The 10,911-nt window shown below is 40.7% G+C and overlaps 1 protein-coding gene across 1 annotated transcript; it reads right to left on the bottom strand.

The window, feature by feature from the left end:
- Positions 1-492: 492 nt before the first annotated feature.
- On the bottom strand, positions 493-10,334 carry LOC106094827 (J domain-containing protein DDB_G0295729). The gene is made up of 4 exons (XM_059364832.1): positions 10,259-10,334; positions 9,608-10,200; positions 8,901-9,475; positions 493-2,801 (listed from the first exon to the last, which is right to left on the bottom strand). Exons 1-4 carry the CDS (start codon positions 10,332-10,334, stop codon positions 656-658), a joined length of 3,390 nt encoding a protein of 1,129 aa, XP_059220815.1. The 3' UTR covers positions 493-655.
- Positions 10,335-10,911: the final 577 nt, after the last annotated feature.

The raw sequence follows: 10,911 nt of genomic DNA, 5'->3' as shown, positions 1-10,911 counted from the left end.
CAAGAAGTGAAGACCCAAGATCGGTTTATATGGCAGCTATATCAGGTTATGGACCGATTTGAACCATACTTGGCAAAGTTATTGGATATCATAACAAAACACGTCGTGCAACATTTCATTTCAATCGGATAAGAGTTGCCCACTCTAGAGGCTCATGAAGTCAAGACCCAAGATCGGTTTATATGACAGCTATATCAGGTTATGAACCGATTTAAACCATACTTGGCACAATTATTGGATATGATAACGAAACACGTCGTGCAACATTTCATTCCAATCGGATAAGAATTGCGCACTCTAGAGGCTCAAGAAGTCAAGACCCAAGATCGGTTTATATGGCAGCTTTATCAAAACATAGACCGATGTGACCCATTTACAATACCAACCGACCTACACTAATAAGAAGTATTTGTGCAAAAAATTTCAAAGTTCGGCCCGGCCGAACTTAACGCCTTTGTACTTGTTTTAATTACAAATAATACTACAAAAATCTTTCATATTTGTATTTATTTATCTCAAGAGTGTTTCTTACGATAGCCAATTAAGTTTAGTTACCATTCACCTATGACCTATGACTGATGTAAATGCATTATAAAAAAAGTTCTCTCATCTCTTCTAAAAGTTGCATGCCATAGAAAAAATATAAATGATTTCTTTAATCCCCATTAATATCCCCAACACGAGCGACATTGTAATTGATACCACCACCATTGTGGGTAGCTGAAGCCCAACTGCGCCTGGGTAGAATACGACCAAAATTGAAATATTTCTGCCTTAGTTTCTCCTTGATCTCGTCTTCATTCATTATAGCACTGGCCTCGCGGAAATTGAGGAAAATCCTACCTTTCTCATCTGTCTTAATGGGTAGAATTTCGGTGCACACATTGCGGGCCTTGAGCATAAAACCTTCTTTTTCGGCAGAACTTTCACGATCGCCAGAGCCCTTTAGCTCTTCAGTAGATTTGTTGTTGTTATTCTGTTCACTCTGGCCATTGCCATTGCAATCCAGGCGTGAATCTACCGATTGCGATCTTGAGGGCTTGGGCATGGCAGTATTGCAATGTTTCTTTTTGTTACGCAAACAAAAGGGGTCCCTATCGCTGGCCTTGACATATTGCACCACTGGCCTATTGACCCCCCATTTGGGTCGTTCATCCATTTTATTGTGAGCATCTTTGCCATTACGTTTCTTATCTTTATCCTTGTCCTTATCCTTGGATTTGGCTTTGAATGTCGTGGTGGTAGTGGTTGTGGTAGTAGTGGTGGTCTCTTGATCTTTACCAGTTTCCTTGGCAGGTTTATTTGTTTTTGAGGTCTGGGTAGTGGTAGTGGTGGATACTTCCCTCTTCAGCAAAACCTTGTAGAAATTATCATGGAATAGACACAAATCACAGTTCAAAGGCAATTCTGTTTGAGTCTCCACATCTTGAGAGACTTTTGCCTCTTGACTTTCACTGATCAGTTCCTCGGTGGTGGGCTCACTTTCATCTTCCTCTAAGGATTTGCTTTTGGTCAAAGGTATTAAGGCCATGTGATTCCTATCTTCTTCCATTTCCTCCATGTCTGGAGGCTTATTTTCCTCTCCGACTTTGCTAGCCTGTGTTCTTTTGGTTTCATTACCCACATCGGGAGGCTGATAACCCTCCTCAGTGCATATTGAAGTGTCTGTCCTTTGGGTAAATGCCCCCCCAGTGGTCTTGGAAAAATCTGTATCCGTATTGGCGGTTTGGGGTTTGAGTTGTTGTTGCATTAGATAAGTGGCTATCTGTAGATTGCCAATGGCATTTTGTAGGCCATAAATATCTGTGGTTACCGGCAGTGGTATTAAAGTGGCAGGTTGCATTATAACCACATTTTCAGCTGGCTTCAATTCTTCCTTTGCCTTGTATTCCATAGAGGCTGGTGGAGGTTGTATGGGTTTGCTAAAAGCTCTACGCAAATTTATGGGTGTGCCTATCAAGACTTTCTCTTCCTCCTCAGGGTGAGCTGAAAGGGGAGGAGCTTCTGGCCTGGGCATTGGAGTTTCGGAACGTACCTCTGGCTCTCCCTCCACCTCCTTTTCTGTGGACTCAATTTTTAGTATCTCTTTGGGCTTCTCCTCTTGGCGTGGGGTGTTTTTATTTTCTTTAAGTTTTAAGGTCTCTGCTGGCATACATTCTACAGACTCTCCAGAATCCTCCATTGCTGACTTTAACTTATTGCGTTTCTTTTGTTTTTCCATTTTTGCTGCAATTTCCGCCTTTGCTATGGCTTCCAACATGGCTTCTTGTTTCCGCTTTTGGGTCTCCTCTCTTTCCATTTGCTGTCGACGTTCCATTTCCAGACGTTCTTGTTCCATTTGTTTTTGCTTTCTCACCCTTTCCTCTTCCTGTTGCTCTTCCTGACGATGTCTTTCGATTTCCCAACGTCTTTGAGTTTCCCTTTCCAACAACTGCTGCTTGATGGCTTCATGATATTCTGCCGCTTTGCGTTTCTTATCCAATCTCTCGGCCATGACATGCGGTTCTATGGGAGCATTTTGTCCTCTCAAGTAACAAGAAGATGAAAGCATAGACTGGGTATCATCCTCACTGTCCTTGAGATCATGTAGTCCACGACTAAGCCATCCCGGACCACATTGTTGCTGCGCATGTTTATTGTGCATTTCCTGAGCTTGGTTGTAGCTCCATTTGGCCCTTTCACGTTCCTCTTGGCTATGGTGATAGACGTCGGACTCATCGGTATGATGGATTTGATAGGTGTTCGAGGTGGACACATCGCGGCTGATGTTGCTCATGGGTGTTGCGGCCGTCACGTAGTAACTGAAAAAAGATATACGAAATCAGATATTAGATTTTTAATAACATTGTAAGTGTTCAAGAAATCAAATCTGGAGATCGGTTTATATAGGAGCTACAATATATTAGGTTATAGACCGATTCGGCCCGTACTAAATAAAGTTTTTGAAAGCTTCAACAGAACACTACATGCAAAAGTTCAGCCATATCTGACAGAAATTGGGGCTTCCAGGGGCTCAAGTAGTCAAATCGGGAAATCGGTTTATATGGGAGCTATATCCAAATTTGAACCAATATGGCTCATTTGCAATCTGTGTATCTGTGCAAAATTTCAAGAGGCTAGGGTTACGCGTTCGACCGCTTCATGATTTCGACAGACGGACGGACGCACAGTGCTAGATCGACTCAGAACATCGGGACTATCAAGAATATATGTACTTTATGGGGTCTTAGATGAATAATTCGAGGTGTTACAAACGTAAAGACGAGATTATTACACCCCAACTCTATGGTGGTGCGTATAAAAACAGGGAGTAAGCGTTTCTCTATTTGCAAAAAAAAAAAAACATTTCTCCCTTATAGCATAGTCTAATAGAAATACACCCCTAGCCAGAAAATTTTCCAGAATAGATCTATGACAGGAATTCCTTGTCGTTCACATAATGTCTATGTCTATGTTCCCAACCTCAACGCAATAACAAAGTTCCGTCAGTCAATGAGTGTGCGGCTGGCAGCAGTGCTTAGCAATCGACATCAAGCGTCGTCTAAGGTACCCTTTCTGAAGCGTCTTCCAATCCATCCAGGTTAATATGAGATTTTTGTACCCACCACTGAAGGATGGGGGAATATGCATTTTGTCATTCCGGTTGCAACACATCGAAATATCAATTTCCGACCCTATAAAATATATATAGTCTTGATCAGCGTAAAAATCTAAGACGATCTAGACATGTCCGTCCGTCTGTCCGTCTGTCTGTTGAAATCTTCCTACAGTCTTTAAAAATAAAGATTTTGAGCTAAAATTTTGCACATAACCTTTCTATACCCTCCACCATAAGATGGGGGGTATACTAATTTCGTCATTCTGTTTGTAACTACTCGAAATATTCGTCGGAGACCACATAAAGTATATATATTCTTGATCATCGTGACATTTTATGTCGATCTACCCATGTCCGTCCGTCTGTCCGTCCGTCCGTCCGTCTGTCTGTCGAAAGCACGCTAACTTCCGAAGGAGTAAAGCTAGCCGCTTGAAATTTTACACAAATACTTGCTATTAGTGTAGGTCGGTTGGTATTGTAAATGGGCCATATCGGTCCATGTTTTGATATAGCTGTCATATAAACGATCTTGGGTCTTGACTTCCTGAGCCTCTAGAGTGCGCAATTCTTATCCGATTTGAATGAATTTTGGCACGACGTGTTTTGTTATGATATCCAACAACTGTGCCAAGTATGGTTCAAATCGGTTCATAGCCTGATACAGCTGTCATATAAACCGATCTGGGATCTTGACTTCTTGAGCCTCTAGAGGTCGCAATTATTATCCGATTTGCCTGAAATTTTGTACGACGGATCTTCTCATGGCCATCAACATACGTATTTATTATGGTCTGAATCGGTCTTTAGCCCGATACAGCTCCCATATAAATCGATCTCTCTATTTTACTTCTTGAGCCCCCAAAGGGCGCGATTCTTATTCGAATTGGCTGACATTTTACATAGGCCTCCAACATATAATTTAATTGTGGTCCAAACCGGACCATATCTTGATATCGCTCTAATAGCAGAGGAAATCTTTTCTTATATCCTTTTTTCCCAAAGAAGAGATGCCCGGAAAAGAACACGACAAATGCGATCCATGGTGGAGGGTATATAAGATTCGGCCCGGCCGAACTTAGCACGCTTTTACTTGTTATACCCACCACCGAAGGATGGGGGTATATTCATTTTGTCATTCCGTTTGCAACACATCGAAATATCCATTTCCGACCCCATAAAGTATATATATTCTTGATCAGCGTAAAAATCTAAGACGATCTAGACATGTCCGTCCGTCTGTCCGTATGTCTGTTGAAATCGCGCTACAGTCTTTAAAAATAGAGATATTGAGCTGAAATTTTGCACAGATTCTTTTTTGTCCATAAGCAGGTTAGTTCGAAGATGGGCTATTTCGGACTATATCTTCATATAGCCCCCATATAGACCGATCCGCCGATTTAGGGTCTTAAGCCCATAAAAGCCACATTTATTATCCGATTTTGCTGAAATTTTAGACAGTGAGTTGTATTAGGCCCTTCGACATCTTTCGTCAATTTGGCCCAGATCGGTTCAGATTTGAATATAGCTGCCATATAGACCGATCCTCCGATTTAGGGTCTAAGGCCCATAAAAGCCACATTTATTATCCGGTTTCGCTGAAATTTGGGACAGTGAGTTGTGTTAGGCCCTTCGACATCCTTTGTCAATTTGGCTCAGATCGGTTCAAATTTGGATATAGCTGCCATATAGACCGATCCTCCAGTTAAGGGTCTTAGGCTCACAAAAACCACATTTTTTATCCGATTTTGATGAAATTCGGGACAGTAAATTATGTAAGGGCCATCGACATCCTTCGTTAATTTGACCCAGATCGGTCCAGATTTGGATATAGCTGCCATTTAGATCGATCCTCCGATTTATGTTGTAAGGCCCATAAAAACCACATTCATTATCCGATTTTGCTGAAATTTGGGACAGCGGGTTGTGTTAGGCCCTTTGATATATTTCTTCAATTTGGTCCAGATCGGTTCAGATTTGGATATAGCTGCCATATAGACCGATTTCTTGATTTATGGTTTTGGGCCCATAAAATGCTCATTTATTGTCCGATGTCGCCGAAATTTGGAACAGTGAGTTAAGTTAAGCCCCTTGACATACTTCTGCAATATACCCTCCACCATAAGATGGGGGGTATACTAATTTCGACATTCTGTTTGTAACTACTCGAAATATTCGTCTGAGACCCCATAAAGTATATATATTCTTGATCGTCGTGAAATTTTAAGTCGATCTAGCCATGTCCGTCCGTCTGTCCGTCCGTCCGTCTGTCTGTCGAAAGCACGCTAACTTCCGAAGGAGTAAAGCAAGCCGCTTGAAATTTTGCACAAATAGTTCTTATTAGTGTAGGTCAGTTGGTATTGCAAACGGGCCATATCGGTCCATGTTTTGATATAGCTGCCATATAAACCGATCTTGGGTCTTGATTTCTTGAGCCTCTAGAGTGCGCAATTCTTATCCGATTGGAATGAAATTTTGCACGACGTGTTTTGTTATGATATCTAACAACTGTATCGAGTATGGTTCAAATCGGATGATAACCTGATGTAGCTGCCATATAAACCGATCTTGGGTCTTGACTTCTTCAGCCTCTAGTGTGCGCAATTCTTGTCCGATCAGAATGAAATTTTGCACTACGTGTTTTGTTATGATATCTAACAATTGTGCCAAGTATGGTTCAAATCGGTCCATAACCTGATATAGCTGCCATATAAACCGATCTTGGGTCTTGATTTTCTTGAGCCTCTAGAGGGCGCAATTCTTATCCGATTGGAATGGAATTTTGCACGACGTGTTTTGTTATGATACCCTACAACTGTGCCACGTATAGTTCAAATCGGTCTTTAACCTGATATAGCTGCCATATAAACCGATCTTGGGTCTTGACTTCTTAAGCCTCTAGAGGTCACAATTCTTATCCGACTTGAATGAATTTTTGCACGAAGTATTTCGTTATGACATCCAACAACTCTGCCAAGTGTGGTTCAAATCGGTTCATAACCTGATATAGCTGTCATATAAACAGATCTGGGGACTTGACTTCTTGAGCTTCTAGAGGGCGCAATTCCTATCCGATTTGATTGAAAATTTTCATGAAGTATTTTATTCTTACTTTCAGAAACTGTGCCAAATAAAGTTCAAATCGGTTCATAACCAGATATAGCTGCCATATAAACAGATCTGGGATCTTGACTTCTTGAGCCTCTAGAGGTCGCAATTATTATCCAATGTGCCTGAAATTTTGTACGACGGATCCTCTCATGACCATCAACAAACGTGTTTATTATGGTCTAAATCGGTCTATAGCCCGATACAGATCCCATATAAATCGTTCTCTCTATTTTACTTCGTGAGCCCAAATGGGCGCTATTCTTATACGAATTGGCTGAAATTTTACACAGGTCTCCAACATATAATTTAATTGTGGTCCGAACCGGATCATATCTTGATATCGTTTTAATAGCATAGCAACTCTTTTCTTATATCCTTATTTGCCTAAGAAGAGATGCCGGGAAAAGAACTCGACAAATGCGATCCATGGTGGAGGGTATATAAGATTCGGCCCGGCCGAACTTAGCACGCTTTTACTTGTTAGATATATCTACTGTACTTAATAGTATTTGGTCCAAATCGGAACATATTTTAATATAATTAATATGGGCCATAAGTTATGAATTTTTCACCGAATTTTGACGAAAGGCGGTTTACATATATACCCGAGGTGGTGGGTATCCAAAGTTCGGCCCAGCCGAACTTAATGCCTTTTTACTTGTTTTTCCATAAGCTGGTCAAGTTTAAGTCAAGTGGTCATATTTTGTTTTATACAACTGAACAATGACTTGTGCTTAGAAGTATTTGGTCTAAATCGGAACATTTTTCGATATAGCTGCTATGGGGCATAAAGTATGCATATGGCACCGGATTTTGACGAAAGGTGGTGTGCATATATACCCGAGGTAGTGGGTATCCAAAAATATGACCCGGCCGAACTTAACGCCTCTTTACTTGTTTGATTTGCAACCAGAAAACATGCCACTGTAAAAATGTCTATGATCTTTCTGTCATTATTTGAAGTCATATTTTCAGCACCATTGGCGGTCACTCGAATTCGTTGCATCAAAATGTCTGTCTATCTACGTCCACAAATATGAAAATAGGTAAAAAGGCATTATGTTCGGCCGGGCCGAACTTTGGATACCCACCACCTTACGAATACATGTAAACCACCTTTTGTTTCGTTTGATATAAAACGCATAATTTATGCACCCATAGCATTGAAATCAGATAATAGAAGCGCCTTTTATGGGGCCAAGACTTTAAATCGAGAGATCGGTCTATATGGCAGATACATCCAAATTCGGACTGATCTGGGTCAAATGTTCCACTGTCCCAAATTTCAGCGAAATCGTATTATAAATTCGCCATTTATGGACCCAAGACCTTAAATCGGCAGATCGGTCTATATGGGGGCTATACCAAGATGTAGTCCGATATAGTCAATCTTCGAACTTAACCTGTTTATGGACAAAAAAAATTATCTAAGCAAAGTTTCGGCTCAAAATCTTTATTTTTAATGACTGTAGCGTGATTTCAACAGATAGACGGACCGACATGGTTCGATCTTCATAAATTTTTACGATGATCAAGAATATATATACTTTATAGGTTCGGAAATGGATATTTCGATGTGTTGCAAACGGAATGACAAAATTAATATACCCCATCCTTCGGTGGTGGGTATAAAAACTTGTAGGTTCTTTTTTTGAAATTCCTTTTTGAAATTCTGAACTTATGACCTAATATATTGGGTTGCCCAAAAAGTAATTGCGGATTTTTCATATAGTCGGCGTTGACAAATTTTTTCCCAGCTTGTGACTCTGTAATTGCATTCTTTCTTCTGTCTGTTATCAGCTGTTACTTTTAGTTTGCTTTAGAAAAAAAGTGTAAAAAAAGTATATTTGATTAAAGTTCATTCTAAATTTTATTAAAAATGTATTTGCTTTCTTTTAAAAAATCCGCAATTACTTTTTGGGCAACCCAAAAGCTTGACTCCATCTGCCATACCACAAGTTTTCCATTTCGTTTTGTCAACATTACTTTAGCAGAAAATCAAAACTTTTTCCTTTGACCCCTTCTCACAAGAAAATAAAAAGTTTTCCGATAATGTCCAATAATGTCACCCAACTAACCCTTAGCAAAAATTTGGGTCAAACCATTAGAAAAGTTCAATGAACTCCCCAAATCTATCAAAAGTGGGAAATAATTGTATGGGAAAAATATTCTGATGGCAGTTTGTGAAACTCACCCTCCCTGATAGGCCTTGACACTAGGCTGTATATCGAGACCATCATCATCGTACTCCACAAGGTGTTGTTGGGAGCCGCGACGCTTGACAATGTATGTCTTATTCAAAACATGCTCCTCATTTTGCGTTTGTTGACCTTTGACAGCCTTTATCAACAGGAGTTGTTGGTGCTGTTGCTGCTGCTGATGATGATGTTGTTGATGTTGCTGTTGTTGTTGTATATAATGTTGTTGTTGCTGCTGCTGGTGTTGACTGATTATTGATCTTTTGGCTCTGCGTGTTGTATACTCCATATCTGTGGCAGTGCTATGATGGCCTTGTATGAGGCTACTTTCGGCAGCACTCGTGATGCTTTCCACTTGACTTGCCCCATCATTGAACCAAATATTGGGGGTATGTATATTTTTGGGGGAATCACTTAAATAACCCGAAGTGTCTTCCTCCTGGCAACCAAGGGGTGGTGGCAGTGGGAGTTGAGGTGGGGGCATTTGTTGTTTCGTTGGTTTGTTTTGTCGAAGCGTCTGTTGTGTCTGTTGCGAAAACTGCTGCTGTTGTTGTTGTTGTTGTTGTTGCTGCTGGTGTTGTGCTTGTATATGCTGTTGCTGCGGGTTACTGCCACACTCGACACTAACAAGTTGGGCATTATGGCTGTTCAATGAGCCCTTAGACATGGGGTTTTTGCCCTGCTGCTGCTGTTGATACGCCACCACATAGTCACGATGACGTATGACAGGTAAACTGGGACTACGCACACGTTGAGATTGCATGCGTCCCTTGGCCGTTTGCAGTGTATTGGGCACCAACTCCACGTAGGCGTACTTACGCTGACCCGGCATTTGACCCATTTGGCTGGTGCTGTTATTGCGTTGATTTAGCAACACCGGACGACCATTGGCATGATATTGACTGCCTCTTCGCAGGGGCATATAGGCCTCACCTATATCCTCGAAATCGGCCTCATTGCCCACATCGTCATCGCCTATATAGTTGTTTGTGTAGTCATAGCCACGATTTTTGTTCTTTACGGCATGGCTGCGGGGAACCAAGGCCTGCATAGTATCCTCAAAAGGGGGTGATAGCAAATCCGATTGGGGAGAAAGTTGCTGGGGATGAAGTGGCTGCTGCTGATGTTGTTGCTGTTGCTGATGGTACAAATGTTGTCGTGAATTTTTGCGTGTGGTTTGGCTCAAATCCAAATTGGAATAGAAGGTGCGTATGGAAGTGCGTTCGATTTTCTGATGATGAGTAGATGAGGAGGATTGTACGGAAGAAAACATTTCATCCAATTTGGCAATTTCCTCTGTAACATTGCAATGGTAAAATTAGAAAAAAATTTACGCCCTGAAGGCATGGTTCACCTTTTTCTTTGGCCCATTGTTGTTTCTTTAAATCCAAAAGAGTATGATTTTGTCGGCCTTCCGAACCCGTAATCATAACTATTTAGAAAATAACAAAAACAAACATTTAGAGAGCATTAACTGTTAAATAAATGGCCATAATTTCTATTTAAAACACCACAATTTTCATATTTTCACATATTTCACACTTTAGTTTCTAGTTCTTCTTCTTCTCATAAAATATACTAAATACCTTTACTATGCTGGAAGCCTTAAGCAAGACTAAACCTTTGATATATTTTAGCAAACTAAAAATTCCTTTGTACCCCAACTTGGCTGGCGTCCGTATCCTTGTTACCGTTTGCTGTTTATTTAGAATTCTACCTAAATTTTCTTCCTCAAAGCCCAATCCCTTGCTGGCCACAATTTTCTGTACTGGCATTTTAATTTCCATGCCATCGCTGTAATGCCTATCGTTATCGTTGTCCTTGGCAACCATGCCTCCACTTTTAATGTGGGTGGCGTTTTGTTGTCACACACGTCCTTCCCCTTAGGACTCAGAATACTGTGAAGGACCTTATATTGTAGTTTTTTGTTGCAACATATGTTTTGTAAACAAAGCTATTTCGTTGGGTAAGTAATAGGAAAGCTTTTCGTGTGAATGTCATTAAGTA

This window comes from Stomoxys calcitrans, chromosome 1 (genome assembly GCF_963082655.1).
Source record: "Stomoxys calcitrans chromosome 1, idStoCalc2.1, whole genome shotgun sequence".
Lineage (NCBI taxonomy): Eukaryota > Metazoa > Arthropoda > Insecta > Diptera > Muscidae > Stomoxys > Stomoxys calcitrans.
This window is presented reverse-complemented; position numbering and strand designations above follow the sequence as displayed.